The 17,742-nt window shown below is 38.7% G+C and overlaps 1 protein-coding gene across 5 annotated transcripts in view; it reads left to right on the forward strand.

The window, feature by feature from the left end:
* Window positions 1–8,278, forward strand: part of MORC4 (MORC family CW-type zinc finger 4) — a 78,954-nt gene extending 70,676 nt beyond the window's left edge. For 3 of the 5 annotated variants that reach the window (XM_037067671.1, XM_037067673.1, XM_037067676.1), the window contains 3 exons: window positions 5,968–6,661; window positions 6,987–7,270; window positions 7,586–8,278. In XM_037067671.1, the coding sequence (XP_036923566.1) occupies window positions 5,968–6,661; window positions 6,987–7,270; window positions 7,586–7,739 (1,132 nt within the window). In that variant the 3' untranslated portion in view covers window positions 7,740–8,278. The remainder of the gene's footprint in view (window positions 1–5,967; window positions 6,662–6,986; window positions 7,271–7,585) is intronic. The other 2 variants (XM_037067674.1, XM_037067675.1) reach the window with 1 other exon arrangement.
* Window positions 8,279–17,742: the final 9,464 nt, after the last annotated feature.

Raw genomic sequence — 17,742 nt, forward strand, 5'->3', positions numbered from 1 at the left:
TTTAAAAAAAGAATAAGGGAAATCTTGGTGGGGAACAATTAAGGGAGCACTCATAGCTCCACAATACAAGTTACAACGAGCAAAATAGCCAAGTAATCAGATGGTTGGTAATAGAGAGAATGAAGGAAATAATATAGTCAAGAAGAGCTCTCTTGGTCATAGTCAACCCTGGGGGTTAGGAAGGCCATGCATAAGCACAAGGCTACACTCTCTCAGACTGGGGAATATAGTGGACTTGAAAGCAGTCCCCAAACCTCACACAAATCAAACAACAAAGAACCAGAGCCTCAGTGGCAGTAGGGCCTTAAGCACAACCTCTAAACAACCACCAGCTGAACAGTAAGGTATTCTAACCCAGGGGCAACTCCTGGCAAGCCAGGCTAAAAATAAAATTACACATACCCTTGGTAGTCTGGAAAACTGGGTGCATGCTCAAAGCTGTACCTTCTCAGCAGTGATTGCAGAGGAAAAAGCCAAACTACTACTACATGGCTGAATGTGGGGTAGAAACATACATTTCTGTAACTGCAGTAGTAGCCTCTAAGCCACACACACAGTGATAAGGGTGAAACTCTAACTAGCTAACAGAGATTAGGCTAAACCTTTAACCAGTAAGTGGCCTATGCTGACCCAGGGGTGATTCCTAGGTTTCCAGGTACAAAATAAAAAATCAAGAAGAAATCTGAGCAGGATACTGCAGGAGAAATAGATTTCATGGATTCAGTTCGACCAAGTCAGTAAATAAAATAAACAAGCAAATAACCATTTAGGGAAGTGGAATCAATGTCCAGAGTTGCTATACTATATTATCTAAAATATCTAGTTGTAAACAAAAAATCGTGAGACATGTAAAGAAACAGAAAAATGTGACCTGTACATAGGGATAAAAAAAAAGCAGACAATGGAAACTGCTCTTGAAGAGACCCTGATGTTGCATTTAGCAGGCAAAGACTTCAAAGCAGCATTATACATATGTTCAAAGAATGAAAGGAGATCATGTCTCATCAAGTGGATAATATCAATAAAAAGACAGAAGTTATTTTTTGAAGAACTAAATGGAATTATGGAGGAGAAAATTACAATAACCAAAATGAAAACTTTACTAAAAGGACTCAACAGCATATTAAACTTAACTGAAAGATGAATCAGCAAACTTGAAGATATAGCAATTATAGATTATGTTAAGAATGGAGAGCCCTGGCTGGTGTGGCTCAGTGGATTGAGCGCCGGCCGTGAACTGAAGGCTCACTGTTTCGACTCCCAGTCAGGGCACGTGCCTGAGTTGTGGGCCATGCCCCCAGTTGGGGGCATACAAGAGGCAACCACACATTGATGTTTCTCTTCCTCTCTTTCGTCCTCTCTTCAATTCTCTCTAAAAATAAAATAAATAAAGACTTTAAAAGTTTTTTTAAAAAAAGAAAAAAGAATGAAAAAATGGACAGAATCTCAAACAGATGTGGGACATCACCAAGTGCTCCAACATATACAAATTAGGAATACAAAAAGGAGAAGAAAAGAGGGAAAGGAGTAGAAAAAGATTCAAAGAAATAATGGCAGAACAATCCCAAATTTGATTTAAAAACAATCTACACATTCAATAAGCTCAAACACTTAAAACAGGGCTTACAAAGAAATTCACAGCCAGATATGTCATCATAGTGAATATAATGAAGGCTGAAGGCAAAGAGAAAGTCTTAAAAGCAGAGAGAAAAACAAATACTCATCATATACAAGAGAATCCTACTAAGGATAACACCACACTTCTCATCAGAAGCAATGGGACCAGAAGGCAGTAAGATGACATTCAAAGTACTGAAAGAAAGATTATCAACCAAGAGTCTTTTTTATTAATTTTTATTTATTTTTATGTTTTATTATATTATTTCTATTACCATTTATCTCCTTTATGCCCCTCTTCACCCCTTGCAATCACCATACTGCTGTCCTTGTCCATGAGTCCTTTTTCTTTTTTGCTTGACCACTTCACCCCCTAACTACCCCACCAGAACTCTCAGCCTGTTCTCCATCTATAAGTCTGCCTCTATTTTGCTTATTTATTAGTTCAGTTTGTTTCATTAGATTCTGCATATGAGTGAAATCGTATGGTATTTGTCTTTCTCTGACTGGCTTATATCACTTAACATAACGTTTTCCAGGTCCATCCATGCTGTCACAAAGGTAAAATTTTCTTCTTTTTCATAACCAAGTAGTAGTACATTGTGTAAATGTTCCATAGTTATTTTATGCACTCATCTACTGATGGATAGTGGGGCTGCTTCCAAATCTTGGATATTGTAAATAATACTGCAATGAATATAGGGCTGCTTGTATCCCTTCAAATTAGTGTTTCAGATTTCTTCAAATTCCCAGAAGTAGATTGAACTCATAAGCCAGTTCATTTTTAATTTTTTGGAGTAACTCAATACTTTTTTCCACAGTGGCTGTACCAGTCTGCATTCCCACCAACAGCAAAAATGGTTCCCCTTTCTCCACATTCTCACCACAACTTGTTTGTTGATTTATTGATGATAGTCATTCTGATGTGTCAGGTGATGGCTCATTGTGGTTTTACTTTCCATTTCTCTGATGATTAGTGACATTGAGCACCTTTTCCAATGTCTGTTGGCCATCTGTATGCCCTCTTTGGAGAAGTGTCTGTTCAGGCCCTTTGCCCGTTTTTAATTGGATTGTTTATTTTTGGAGTGTTGAGTTTTGTAAGTACTTTATAAATTTTGGATATTAACCACTTTACAGGTATATTGGCGAATATGTTCTCCCATTCCATGGGTTGTCTTTTTATTTTGTTGATGTTTTCTTTTGCTGTGCAAAAAGTTTAGTTTAATGTAGTCTCATTTATTTTTTCTTTTGTTTCCCTTGCCCAAGGAGATATATCAGAAAAAAAATATTGCTACAAGCAATGCCCAAGATTTACTGCCTCTGTTTTCTTCCAGGATTTTTATGGTTTTCAATCTGATATTTAAGTCTTTAATCCATTTTGAGTTTATTCTTGTGTGTGGTGGAGGAAGGTGGTTTAGTTTTTTTTTTCCATGCATGCACTGTCCAATTTTCTCAACACCATTTATTGAATAAACTATCTTTATCCCATTGTATGTGCTTGTTTTCTCTGTCAAATATTAATTGACTATAAAGGCATGGGTTTATTTCTGGGCTCTCTATTCTGACCATTGAACTGTATGTCTGTTTTTATGCCAGTACCATGGTGTTTTGATTACTATGGCTTATAGTATAGTTTGATACTAGATAGAGTGATTCCTCCAATTTTTTCTTCTTTCTCAAAATTGCTGTTACTAATTGGAGACTTTTTTGGTTCCATAAAGATTTTTGAAATATTTGTTCTAGTCTTGTGAAATACATCATTGGAATCTTGATAGGAATTGTATTGAATCTATAGATTGCTTTGGGTAGTATGGACATTTTAATGATGTTAGTTCTTCCTATTTATGAACATGGCATGTGCTTCCACTTATTTGTATCTTCTTCAATTTCTCTCTTCAGTGTGTTATACTTTTCCAAGTATATGTCTTTTATATCCTTGGTTAGATTTATTCCCAGGTATTTTATTATTTTTTAAGCAATTGTGATTGGGATTGTTTTCTTAATTTCCCTTTCTGATAGTTCCATTATTGGTATATAAAAGTGCAACTGATTTCTGGATATTAATTTTGTATCCTGCTATTTTACTGAATTCATTTATCAGTAGTAGTAGACACTTGGTAGAATATTTAGGGTTCTCTATGTACAGTATCATGTCATGTCAATAATGACAGTTTTACTTCTTTCCAATTTGGATGCCCTTTAGTTCTTATTCTTGTCTTATTGCTGTGGCTATGGCTTACAGTACATTGTTGAGTAAGATGGGTGAAAGCAGACATTACTGTCTTGTTCCCAATATTAAGGAAAACACTTGTAGTTTTTGCCTGTTAAGTATGATGCTGGCAGTAGGTATGTCCCCTGTCTTCCCACTTAGCTGAACGTTTTTTAGCATAAATGGGTACTAGATTATATCAAATGTTTTTTCTGCATCTATTGATATGATCATGTATTTTTTACCCTTCATTTTGTTTGTGTGGTATACTACATTACATTTATTGATTTCAACCAAGAATCTTAAATCCAGTAAAAGTATCTTCAGAAAATGAAGATGACATATACAGGATACTTCAGCCTCAAGTAGTAAAATATATATTATTTTCAAGTGCACATGGAATATTTTCCAGTATAGAGCATATGTTATACCATAAAACAAGCCTATGTAAATTTGAAAGAGTTGATTGGTATTATGCAAAGGATGTTCACCAAATGTAATGGAATTAAATTAGAAATCAATGACAGAAGAAAATTTGAAAATTCACAAATATATAGAAACTGAACAACACACTCCAAAATAACAAGTAAGTAAAGGATGAAAACACAAGGGAAATTTTAAAATATCTTGAGAAGATCAAAATGAAAACAAAATATCCAAAAATTCTGACAGTAACCAGAGGGGAGGTGGGAGGGCATAACAAGGGGAAGAGTTTTCAGGAACAACTATAAAGGACACATGAACAAATCCAAAGGAGGCTTTCCCCCTTCTTGCTTTTCTTCTTTGGTTCTTTCCAGCTCAGCTTTCAGAATCTGGAATTCAGCTTGGCGATAGCCCATGTGTTTCTTGCTCCAATACAAGCCTTCCGTTTCCTGTGTACTGTAGGTCACCAATTCATGTTGGACTTTCTTGAATTCAGAATGCCAGTGATTTCTCTTCTGTTCCAGCTCCTCCACCTGCATTCCAAGAAATATAAATTCAATGACTACATGCTATGAAAGTGGGATGGTCCCACTTTCATGCTTCTTTAGCAAGAGAGGGAGTGGGGATGGCTGGGGTGTGAGGGAGTGGGGATGGCTGGGGTGGGAGGAGTGGGGCAGGGTGAATGCAGACAACTGTAGTTGAACAATAAAATAATTTTTAAAACTTATGGGATGAAGCTAAAGAAATGCTCAGAGGGAAAATTATATTTGTAAAGGCTTATATTAAAATTGAAGAAAGACTTTCACAAAATTTGGAAGGCAATCTTTACCTTGAAATTTCTTGGGTTTCTGCAGAGATGGCAGAATAGTTATAACGATGAAAATGAGGGTCCCATCCTACTGCATGATAAAAAAAATGCCTATGGATTTAACTGGTGACAGTTGTTTTTGTTTGTTCCTTCAAACTTTTGTGCATATAGCAGCCAGAAACTGAAGTGATTGAGGTCATTATCCTGGATTTCCCTTAAAAACTGATGGAGTGCCTATTTATCCCAATAGAGGGGATATATATATTTTTTGGTTTGGTTTTTGTTTTGCCACAGCGGGAAATGACTTGAATTGGCTGTTTTAGTTTCTTTGTTTATGACCAGGGCCCTGTGTTTTAATTATCTTTATAAGTGAATAATGGGCAATAGCCACAATCTAGTTGACTGGTAAAATAATTGTGTGGTGTTCACTACAGTATAAAAAAATGTGTGTGTCTTTGATACTGGAAAGTTTTGGTGACACTTTAAAATTAACGAGCTGACTCAGTTCTCCTCCACATATTCTGCTAGGCTTTTTATTAGGGGATTTTGTATGTATATATTTTTTGTTTTTCTTCCTTGACTTGAATTTCTGAAACTTCTAAGTCAGGCTGATTTCAATCCTATTTTGAGAATTCTGACCAAGGTCAACCTGGTCCTGTTATATCCAAATGCTGACTCTTTGTACCTTTTGGTTTCTTTTCTCCCTTAAGACCAATTGCTGCCTCAGCCAACTACATAAGTGAAAGAGTAGGGGTCTGGGGGTAAAGTTGTATTCCTAACTTGAAATGAGGTATGGATAATAGCTAAAGTCAGTTTTAGTATAGAAAATTTGAAGAGGGGCTGTATAGGATAAGATTATAGGTGGTTTATATTTTGACAGCTAAAATTTAATTTTCTCTTCTTCTTATAGTAAATACAAGTGGATTCTTGGTGAGGAACCTATGGAGAAACGAAGAAGACTCCAGAATGAGATGACAACACCTCCTCTAGATTATTCCATGTCTGGCTCTTACAGGAGGGTAGAGGCAGCTGTTACTTACCCAGAAGGGGAGAACAGCCATGATAAATCCAGTTCTGAGAGAAGCACACCACCATACCTTTCCCCAGAGTACCCAGAAGCAAACAAGAATACTAGTCAAAGTAGGGGGGGTTCAGTTCTGTATTCAGGAGCTCAAGAACAACACCAGGGGTCCCTGCTCCCTGAAGAATTAGAAGATCAGATGCCAAGATTGGTAGCAGAAGAATCTAACAGAGGCAGTACAAATATAAATAAGGAAGAAGTAAACAAGGGACTTTTCGTAGCTGTTGTTGGTGTTGCAAAAGGTGTTCGAGATTCAGGAGCTCCCATTCAGCTGATCCCTTTTAACCGAGAGGAGCTTGCGGAGAGAAGAAAAGCAGTGGAATCCTGGAACCCAGTGCCTTATCCTTCTGTGGCCTCTTCTGTAATCCCTGCTGTAGACCCTAGGGATAAAGGAAGAGGCTATGAGGAGAGTGGAAGTTGTCATATGTCAAAGATGAAGAACCAAAGACAGCTAGAAGAACTGAAAAGAACCACAGAAAAATTGGAACGTGTTCTGGCTGAAAGGAATTTGTTCCAGCAAAAGGTTAGGGCAGCACCTTACCACTAGGAGTAAGTGGTCATTGTAACCAAGGGACCAGAGAATTAGAATTCTGATGATTTCATGTTCTAAAGCCTTTCAACAAGATTAAGTCACTGAATCATTCTGTGGTATGTTTCAAATTAGGTGAACCCTAATGGGCTTCCTTCCCATATTTTGGGATAAGAAAAATCCAAAGTCAAGGAATATGTGTAGAGGAATAGCTGAGTGAATATATTAGGGACAATTTTTGCCACTTGGAATATATTAGGGATAATTTTTGCCACTTTCATAGACTGTAGTCATTGAATTTATATTTCTTGGAATGCAGGTGGAGGAGCTGGAACAGGAGAGAAATCACTGGCATTCTGAATTCAAGAAAGTCCAACATGAATTGGTGACCTACAGTACACAGGAAACGGAAGGCTTGTATTGGAGCAAGAAACACATGGGCTATCGCCAAGCTGAATTCCAGATTCTGAAAGCTGAGCTGGAAAGAACCAAAGAAGAAAAGCAAGAACTAAAAGAGAAACTAAAGGAGACAGAGATGCACCTGGAAGTGCTGCAGAAGGCTCAGGTCTCCTACAGGACCCCAGAGGGAGATGACCTAGAAAGGTTAATTACTAGGGTTTAGTTATCAGCTTGTGAGTGCTAATGGGAAGCATCTCTTAGGGCCCCAGTTACTGGTCATAGATAAGGGAGGAAGTGTGAATCAATTCATAAGCCACCAATGATTGAGGAATACTTCTTAGAGAGCTGCAGCCAATCTCCCTGTGCTTGGTGGCATTGTGTTTTCTTTTTTCCTTGTAGCTAGCTAATAGAAACGTAATTGTTGAGAATTGTAGGCCCATTTTTAAGGACTTTCATTTTGTTCTGTTGGCTAATGACTTCATGTCATCTCTTCTCCTGCCCCCTCACTCCATCATACAGGGCTTTGGCAAAGCTTGCGAGGCTGCGTATCCACGTCAGCTATCTCCTTACTTCTGTCCTCCCTCACTTGGAGCTTCGTGAGATCGGGTTTGACTCAGAACAAGTGGATGGGATCCTGTATACGGTGCTGGAGGCAAATCACATACTGGATTGAGCACTAGACCATATACTTTATCTACCCTTCTCTTTTCTCCCTTTCTCTTCTCTTCCCTCTTCTCTTTTATCTCTCTCCTTTCCTCCCTCCCTCCCCCACTTTACTCATGCTCTCTCTCACCTTTATGCCTTATATAGAGAATCTTTGAGTAAATCCTGCCTCTTAATCAGTCTGCTTCTTATTCAGTTTGACATGAGGAAAGAGACTAGTTCAATAGGCTTTTAAGAGTTCCAGCAACAGAAATGCAATAGTCACAAAACCAGGTGACCTGAAAGCTTTAGCTTTCATGACTTAGATACTTGGCCTTTTTTATATCCTTTCTGAAATGGTTTGTATTCATTTAGGTTAAATCAGTCAACAAATATCAGATTCAAAGTATTGGGCTGGCCAAAAAGTTTGTTTGTTTTTCTGTAAGATGCCTCTAGTAGCATTTAGTTGACTTTAACTCTTTAACTTCATTTCAGATGATTTTGTTAGATTGTATTGTGACAGCTATCATATCAGCATTCTTAAAAAAAAAACCTTACCAAAATTGGTGGATTTTTTGTTGCCATTTTAATATTTTAAATGGAAGAAAATACACAGTATTTTTGATATATTATGCCTTATTATTTCAAAAAAAGTAAAAACATAACTGAATGCAAAAAATGACTTGTCTAGTGTGTGGAGAAGATGCTATGACTGATCAAATGTGCCAAAAGTGATTTGCGAAGTTACGTACCGTTTTTTTGCGGGATGATGCTTCATGGTCAGGTAGACTAATTGGAGACCAGCCATCAAATCAAGACATTAATTGAGGACAATCAACATTATACCATGAAGGAGATAGCTGACATACCAAAAATACCCAAATCAATAAAGTTATTAGTGAAAATGAGAAATATGTCTTTTATTTTACAGGAAAAGCTAAATGGACTTTTTGGCCAACTGAATACTAAGTGTTCTGGAGTAAATTAAGAAGTATAACTCAGGGGTTCAGCCTTCAAGGATTGAAGAATATAGTTGGAAACACAAGATATGCACCAAATTAACTCGTACAAGAGAAAGTAGTACAAGCATGGTAGGGAAGGTCTGGAGGAGGAAGTTCAAGAAAGGCATCACATCAGAAATGGAACCTAAACTAAGGTTTGTTTAAAGAACAAGCAAGACCACACTTCAAAACAGTTGTTCTTTAGGTGGTAGGACTATGGTTGATTTTTTTTCTTCTTGCTATCTTCTTGCCTTTTTCAAATTTTCTATAAAAACCTGTCATTCCTCCATTGGAAAAAATAAATAATTTTTAAAAGAATGAGTAGGTTTGGATTTAGATATCAAATGAGAGACTGTGTGAAACTATAAGTTGATTTTATATTTGTAATTTGTTTATTTTGCATTCTGGAAGAATAGCATGAGCAAAGGCATGGAAAAAGCTGGAATGTGAAAAATGTGTTTAGTAAGAATGATGGGTTAATGTAAAGAGAACTAAGGTTAAATCATGGCCCATCTACCCACATCCCTCTGTGGTTTTTTGCATTTTAATAAGGAATTCTTGGAAAAGAAATCTTCAAAGCCCAAATTAAAAAAAAATAATGTATCACCAAACTGCCAAAGGGGAAAAGGAATATGGGTTTTCTTTACCACAGATATTCTTTTTTATTGAATTTATTGGGGTAACACTAGTTAACAAAATTATACAATTTCCAGGTGTACAATTCTGGAAATACAATACTTCATCTGTACACTGTATTGTACCACAGACACTCTGAATATCATCAAAAGGAAGCTCTTTATAAAAATGATTTTTTTAATTTATTTATTTATAGACAGAGAAGAAGGGAGGGAGAGAAACATCAATATGTGGTTGCCTCTGGCACACCCCCTATTGGGGACCTAGCCTGCAACCTACACATGTGCCGTGACTGGGAATTGAGCCAGTGACTCTTTGCTTCACAGGCTGGCGCTCAGTCCACTGAGCCACACCAGCCAGCCATGGCAAAAGGAAGCTCTTTAACATACAATGTTGAAATGTTGTTAATTACAGAATACAATCAGAAGAAGCCTATAAAGATCAGGTCTTGACAGTTAACAGGAACCTAAACAACGAAACAAACAAGCAAGCAAAATATAACCAAAGACACTGAAATATAGAATAGGCTGACAGTGACCAGAGGGGAGAGGGGAGGGAATTTCAGGGGAAAAGGGGAAGGGTTTACAGGAATAAGTATAAAGGACACACGGACAAAAACTAAGGGGGGGTGGAAGTGGGAGGGAGGTGGGGAGCACTGGGGGCGTGGGCTGTGATGGGAGTAAAAGACAGAAAACTGTACTTGAACAATAATTAAATTAAAAAGAGAAATTATTATGAAAAAAAGTAAAAGGAGAAAAAAATTTCTGAGGAGTCTTGCTCACTTTTTCCAAGAACAGTGACAGTTCATCTCAAGAGAGGAAAGAAGATCTGTCCATAGGCAAAGACCAGATAGAACAAGCTTCAAGGAAATAAGTTCCTGGCACATGTTAGGAAGGCAGAACATGCTTGTTAGATGAACAAACTGGCACCTAGTAGAGGACTAGGTCAGAGACTTTTTGGATCAAGGGAACAGGAAGATTCGTTTGCCCATGTCTAGAGATTGCAAATAATCTGGGTAACAAGTAGAGGCAGAGGCTTAATTGTCAGGCTCTCAGTTCCCAAGGGCCATGTCCAGATGGAATGTGTTTCAGAGTTTCGTGCTATGAATTAGTACACTATTCAAGTATGGAGGTATGCTCAGGAAAGCTTCAGGGGGTGAGCTTAGGTTTAAGTCAAAAGAAAAATTTGTGCTGTTGACAGGGACATTCCTAACTCAGGACTTATTTTAGGCAGAGCGGACATGCAGGAACCATTCTTACTGAATCAAAAGTCAGGGCAGATGTATAGTTTATAAACTAGATAATTTGAAAGAACTGCTTTAAATAATTTGAGTGTACATTAAAGCTTTAGTCATTCATTGAAATTGAGAACAAACTGATAGTAACTAGAGGGGAGGTGGGAGGGGATAATGAGGGGAAAGGGGGAAGGGTTTTCAGGAACATCTATAAAGGACACATGGGGAAAAAAGGCAGTAGGATCAAGGGTGGGACGTGGGGGTGGGAAAATGAAGATAACTGTATTTGAACAACAATTTTAAAAAGTTAAAAATAAATAAAACCAGAAAAACATTTTTAAAAAAGCTTTAGTCATTAAAGTTTTTATATTTTTGTAATGGAAAATAAAATCTGCAGGAGAAATGTGTTTTACTTGCCTCCACCTCAAGCCCAAAGTTTTTCATGTGTATCACCAGAAATCCCAAACCCACTTTTATATAATGACAGTTCAACTGTTTCTGATGCCTTCTATGCACCAACACATTCCATTCATCTGCCCGTTGAGTCCACAGGGGCAGGCAAAATGACTTTAGGAAGAAGGTCAGAAAGTGTTCCCCAAAGGCCTGATCTCCCAGTTGGACTATAGAAACTTGTAAGGACTGGGAAGATAGAGCTGTGGGGGAGGGGGGGGAGATTGTTCTATGTATAGGCAATAGTGTAAGCAGTCACAAGACTAGTTGGAGGGGAAGGGTATGAGGAATAGTGAATTATTTAAGTTGGAGCATAAGGAACAGAGTTGACCAAGGGCTTAGGATGCCAGCAAGAGGGAGGTTATGCTAAATTTGCTGAACAATGGAACTTTGTAGGCTGTGAATTAGGAAGTGGCTGTTGAAATCTCCCCAGTTGTCTCCAAGTTTAGGAAATTAAGCCCATTTTGCAGTTTCCTTGGGCTAAGGTTTTCTCTAGCATTGGAATCTCATTATTGATCATGGTTCTTTTTCACCTCAGATTTTCACAGATCTGAACAAGAGTCAAAGAGCCTTGACCATCCCTTTCTCTAGTTTCTGGAGTTGGCTCTTTTCTTGGCTTTTATAAAAAGATTTTATTTATCTTTAGAGGGGAAGGGAAGGAGAGAGGGAGAGAAATATCAGTGTGTGGTTGCCTCCTGCTGGGAACTGGCCTGCAACCCAGGCATGTGCCCTAACTGGGAATCGAACATTGATCCTTTGGTTTGCAGGCCTGTGCTCAATCCACTGAGCTACACCAGTCAGGACTTGATTTCTTCTGTTAATGGAATCTGAAAAATAGAAGCCTACTCAATGTCTTCAAAGTATTCGAACTTTTGGGAAGAATATTGAGTTTTTACCTGGGAATGAATATCCCCTTGCTTGTGTAGATTTAGATCTGTTGGTAGAAAATATACTTCATCATTTGCCCCCATTCTTTAAAGACACACATTTTGGAATTATTTTGACCTTTAGGTCACCAATATGCTTAGAATACAGTTAACCGGGACCTACTATCTCCCGTGACCACACTGAGAAGCAGGTGGCATCATTATTTTACAAATGAGCAAACTAAAGTGTAAAGAATTGAAGTGATACTCTCAAGTCTATATAGTTAGAGAATGGAGAGCCAAAACCAAATCCTTGTCTGGCTCCAAAGCCCATTTTTTTTCTTGCCACACCAAACTGCCTATTTTGGAGCTGATTAGTCTTGACTTCTTCCTTTTGATAAGAAAATGATAAATGTACCACAGCTTTTGTTTTTTTATTCACTCATCTACTAATGGGCACTTGGGCTGTTTCCACCCTTGGCTATTGTAAATTGTGCTACTATGATCATTGGGGTACATATATTATTTGGAATTGGTGTTTTGGGGTTCTTAGGGTATATGCCCCAAAGTGGGATCACTGGGTCAAAAGGCAGTTCCATTTTTAATTTTTTGAGGAAATTCCATTGTGTTTTCCACAGAGGCTGCACCAGTCTGCATTCCCAGTGACAGTGCACTAGGGTTGCCTTTTCTACACACTCAATTTTCAAGGAAGAAATTTCCACAATCCCATACAATGTTTAAATGCCCTCATAATCAGGAAATTGTCCACTTATGTAATAAATATCTCTCCACACAATATAGACATTCGTTTCTTCTTGACTGGATTTTTCACTCAGGGCTGTCACTTGGCAGCTTTCCTGATATCAAAACAGCCATCAGGAGGTCTTGGACTTCTTGGCCTCTGCCTTGTAATATTCTCATTGGCTTCTTTTAACCCACCCCAAGAGTGCTGAGTTAAGCAAGTCTCTTGGGGAGTGACACTTGAGAACATACTGGTTTATTATTACATGCAGATGAGTAAAATTAACCACATCAGCTACCTCTGGGATTGCCAAGAGGAAGATAGCACCACCTTTCTCATCTTGTCTGCCTTTTGTTTTTTAGATTTTTTGTTTGTTTGGTTGGTTTTTTTGTTTGTTTTTGTTTCTACTTTGTCTCTATTTGCAGAGGTGTTGAATCATTTAGTTAAAGAGTGCATATGTTACTCATGGAAGTCTCCTGCTCCCCCAAATTCCAGTAATCATTGTCTCTGGATCAGTGTTCTTTATTTTAAACACATTGGTCTCATCTCATTATGGCTGCTTTTAAGGCTAAACCAGGAAACTAGTGCAAATTCTGGTTTTGAGGGCTAATTTATTTGAATGTATTTCTCTTACCATAAAATATACTTACTTTTTCACCAAGGCATTCAGTGCCTTTAACTCAAGGGAGTAAGGTCTTTTTTTATTTTTATTTTTTAAAATTGTTATTGAAGTACAGTTTTCTGCCTTCCCCACCCCCCAGCCCAATCCCCAGCCCTTTTCACTTCCCTCCCATTTCCACGCCCCCTGCATCATTGTCCATGTGTCCTTTATATTTGTTCCTATAAACCCTTCACCCTTTTCCCCTGAAATTCCCTCCCCTCTTCCCTCTGGTCACTGTCAGCTTGTTCTCAATTTCAGTGTCTTTGGTTATATTTTCCTTATATTTTGCTTGTTTGTTTTGTTGATTAGGGTCTTATTAAAGGTGAGATCATATGGTATTTGTCTTTGACCACCTGGCTTATTTTGCTTAGCATAATGCTTTCCAGTCCCATACATGCTGTTGCAAAGGGTGGGAGCTCCTTCTTTCTTTCCACTGCATAGAATTCCATTGTGTAAATGTACCATAGTTTTTTGATCCATTCATTTACTGATGGACACCTAGATTGCTTTCAGCACTTGCCTATTGTAAATTGTGTTGCTATGAACATTGGGGTGCATAGGTTCTTTTGGATTGGTGTTTCAGGGTTCTTAGGATATAATCCTAGCAGTGGAATTGCTGATTCAGAAGGCAGATCCATTTTTATTTTTCTGAGAAAATTCCATACTGTTTTCCATAGAAAGAGCGAGGAAAGGAAAAGAGGCTCAGAAAGAATGAAGAGGGATTAAGGGAAATGAAGGACAACATGAAATGTAATAATATCCATATTATAGGGATACTGGAAGGAGAAGAAGAGTAAGGGATAGAAAACCTGTTTGAAAAGTAATGATGAAAAACTTCCCTAATTTGATGAGAGAAAAATCACACAAATCCAGGAAACAGAGAATCTCAATCAAGAGGAATACATATAGGCCCACTCCAAAACACATCATAATTAAAATGGCAAGATTCCAAGACAAAGAGAGAATCTTAAAGGAAGCAAGGGAGAAACAGGAAGTAACATAAAAGGTAGCTCCAATAAGGTTAGCTGACTTCTCAGCGGAAACCCTCAAAGCCAGAAGAGAATGACCAGAAATATTCCAAATAATGAGAACCAGAGGCCTGCGACTGACCGAGGCTACTTTACCCAGCAAGGGTCTCAATCAAGACAGAAGGCCAAATAAGGAGCTTTCCAGACAAAAGAAGTATAAAAGAATACACCTCCCCCCAACCAGCTCTGCAAGAGATGCTAAAGGGGCTGCTTTAAAGAAAGGAAGGAAAAGAGAGAGAGAGGGAGAGGGAGGAATACAGGGAGTAAGGTCTTCACAATATCATCAGATATCCTTTGTGGGGGATGCTGATACACCCTCTTGCATCCCATTATGTAATTTCAGAAATCAAATGAAAGGCTGCAAGAAGCATTCTCTCTCTCTCTCTCTCTCTCTTGTTTGTTTGACTGGCCTTTCTCCTGAGCAACACAATGGCACTTCATCAACTATTACAGACTCTGCAAGTGCTATTGGAGAAAAGGAGTTAACCACTGAAATGCTGGGTTGCTTGCCACAGTACTCATACTTTTTAGGCATCTAATTTTACATCGCATTACACTTTCTAATATCTCTTTGAAAGCATTTGGTTTTCTCAATGTTATCTATCTGTACAAGTCCATGTTTGTAAATAGAGAGTTCTTCAAATCTCTCCTAGGAAGTGACTTGGACACGTGGTCAGGGTGCTATTGTAGAGGAATGGGACCTTATGTATGACAGGAAAGCAGTACCTAATGATTTGCCCTTGTATGGTGACTTTCTGCTTTGTCCAGCCCTAAGACTTGTTTTGTGGAGCAATTTAGCACAGAGCAGGGAATGATAGTCAAGAGTTAAAGAATAATCCCTGAGCTGCAATTCCAAGAAAAGTGGTAGGTTGTGTGAGTGGAGGGGGGTGGTCAGATTACACCTTTGGTATTGCTGTGCCTGATAACAGCCTGTTAATATTTTATCAGCGATCACCTCATCGCATGCAGTGAGCCACCACTTCAGGCAAAAAAAGATAATTTGCTGGACTTTCTGTTTAAAGATCCCCATATCCCTCCCTCACCCCTGTTGAGATAACAGAATTTCTCATCAAAGCTAGAAGCTGCCTGGGCAGAGAGACGAGGCTGGGTGTAGGTCCAACTTCAGCCAGCTGAGGGGGAACACAGGTACTTTACATCCTGGGACCTCTATGTCCTAGAATGGACAGCTGAAGGCACAAAAAATCACCTGTCCGTGGCCCAGAACTGAGTGGGAGGGAACTGTTGACTCTGTAAGTCCTCATTTGTCTTCTTTTACCACTGGGCCCCTTTTCCCACACCTGCATTTCTCCTCTGGTCCAGAGCCAAAATGTCTCAGCTTACTTGAATGGACACTGTCTTTGCTGCCTATAGCAATTTCCATAGACCTGCCCCAGAAAAGGAAATGAGGGGGAAAAGGCTGAGCCTCAGGGTCACTCTCTCCATTAGAGCCATTTAGGGGTTTTGTGAGGTAAATACATAGGTGTTCTGGGTTAGCTGAGTAGTGTCTCCCTGTTTCTTCCTTAGCACTGCTGTCTACCCTATTTCACTATTTTCTATAGTACTTCAATTGGAAAAGCATTTTCTTTTGATCATTCTTCCCTTAGAAGCTCAAATAGTGCCTCAGTCTTGTTTTTCATGAATTAGGCTTTGAGGGGACTTACATGCCTTTTAAAACTAGCCTCTGGCACCCCCATTTATAGCACTTTTCATTTCTTACAAGACAGCCTATATTGTGCCTTAGACCACACTTAGGTGTGCATGTTTTATCTTCCCTAGATTAACTATCAACTCCTGTAAAGCACAGACTACCCTTGTTCACCCCTGTGGCCCTCAAAGCACACACTTCCTGACACAGACTAACAGTCCGGTTGGTGTGGGCTGGCTGGCTAGAGAACTGGTTGAATGGATGTTTAACTGGCTGGGTAAAGGTCTCACAAAAAGTTGAAACTTACCTTTCCACCAAGAAACCAGTTTCAGCCTCCACCCCTTCATTAATGATCACATAGCCATGGGTCACTAGAGCCCCAAGGAGGAAAAACATGAATCACTCTATTATCAAAGGAATGAAGGAGGGCAGAAACATCTCTCCTTGTGCAAGGGTCACAGCCATTAGGCTGAAGCATAAACAATGGCCTTCACTATCCCCTTGGTCTATGGCTAATCTAAATTATTTTATGATGCAAGGCAATGGAGTTAAGTTGAAAGCTGTTCAACATGGACCAAAATTCAAGGAGATTTCTAAGAAATTATTTAGATCAAGGTTTCTTTTGCTCAACAAGCCAAAGGGAAAACCAGTCAAAGGTTTTTCTTGCTCAACCAGTTGTTCTTTGTTGGATCTATACTAGTTTCTCTAGTTGAGGATGAATTTCTATCTCCTTCCATAGAATCCTCCCAGGTTAAAAGGAAGGAGGAAGCTTCTTTTTGGCTAGAACCACCATCTTCCAGTAATTCAACAAAATGACTAACACAAAGGGAAACAGGAGAAACACCTGCAATATATTTTTTAGAAAAAAAGGAGAAAACATGGTGTTGTCCCTTTGGCTACATACATATGAATCTAGAAGAAATGTGGCAGTATACATGGCTAAAGAAAACAGCATTAAAATGAAAAGAGAACCAACTATATGGGAAAACATATTTGCCAAAGATACCTCAGACAAGGGTTTGATCTCCAAAATCTATAAAGAACTCACACATCCCCACTCCAGGGAGACAAAAAAAAATTAAAAAATGGGCAAAAGTCTTGAACAGACACTTCTCCAGGGAGGACATACAGAGGGCCCAGAGACATATGAAAAGATACTCAGCAACATTAGCCAGCAGAGATATGCAAATTAAAACCACAATGAGATATCACTTCACATCAGTCAGAATGGCCATCACAAACAAATGAACAAATAAGTGTTGGAGAGGATGTGGAGAAAAGGGAACCCTAGTGCACTGTTGGTGGGAATGCAGACTGGTGCAGCCACTGTGGAAAACAGTATGGAATTTCCTCAGAAAACTAAAAATGGAACTGCCTTTTGACCTGGCAATTCCACTGCTGGGATTATACCCCAGAACCCTGAAACACCAATCTGAAAGAACCTATGCACTCCAAAAGCAGCACAATTTACAATAGGCAAGTGCTGGAAGCAACCTGAGTGCCCATAAGTAAATGAGTGGATGAAAAAACTATGGTACATTTACACAATGAAATTCTATGCAGCAGAAAGAAAGAAGGAGCTCCTACCTTTTGTGACAGCATGGGTAGAATAGGAGAGCATTATGCTAAGTGAAAGAAGCCATCCATGAAAGAGAAATGCCATATGACTTCACTTTTAATTGGACCCTAATCAACATAACTAACAAGTAAGCAAAATATAACCAGAGACATTGAAATTAAGAACAATCTAACAGTAGCCAGAGGGGAGGGA

Source organism: Sturnira hondurensis, unplaced genomic scaffold (assembly GCF_014824575.4).
Source record: "Sturnira hondurensis isolate 20B ecotype Veracruz unplaced genomic scaffold, ASM1482457v3 Scaffold0017394, whole genome shotgun sequence".
In the NCBI taxonomy this organism is placed as follows: Eukaryota; Metazoa; Chordata; class Mammalia; order Chiroptera; family Phyllostomidae; genus Sturnira; species Sturnira hondurensis.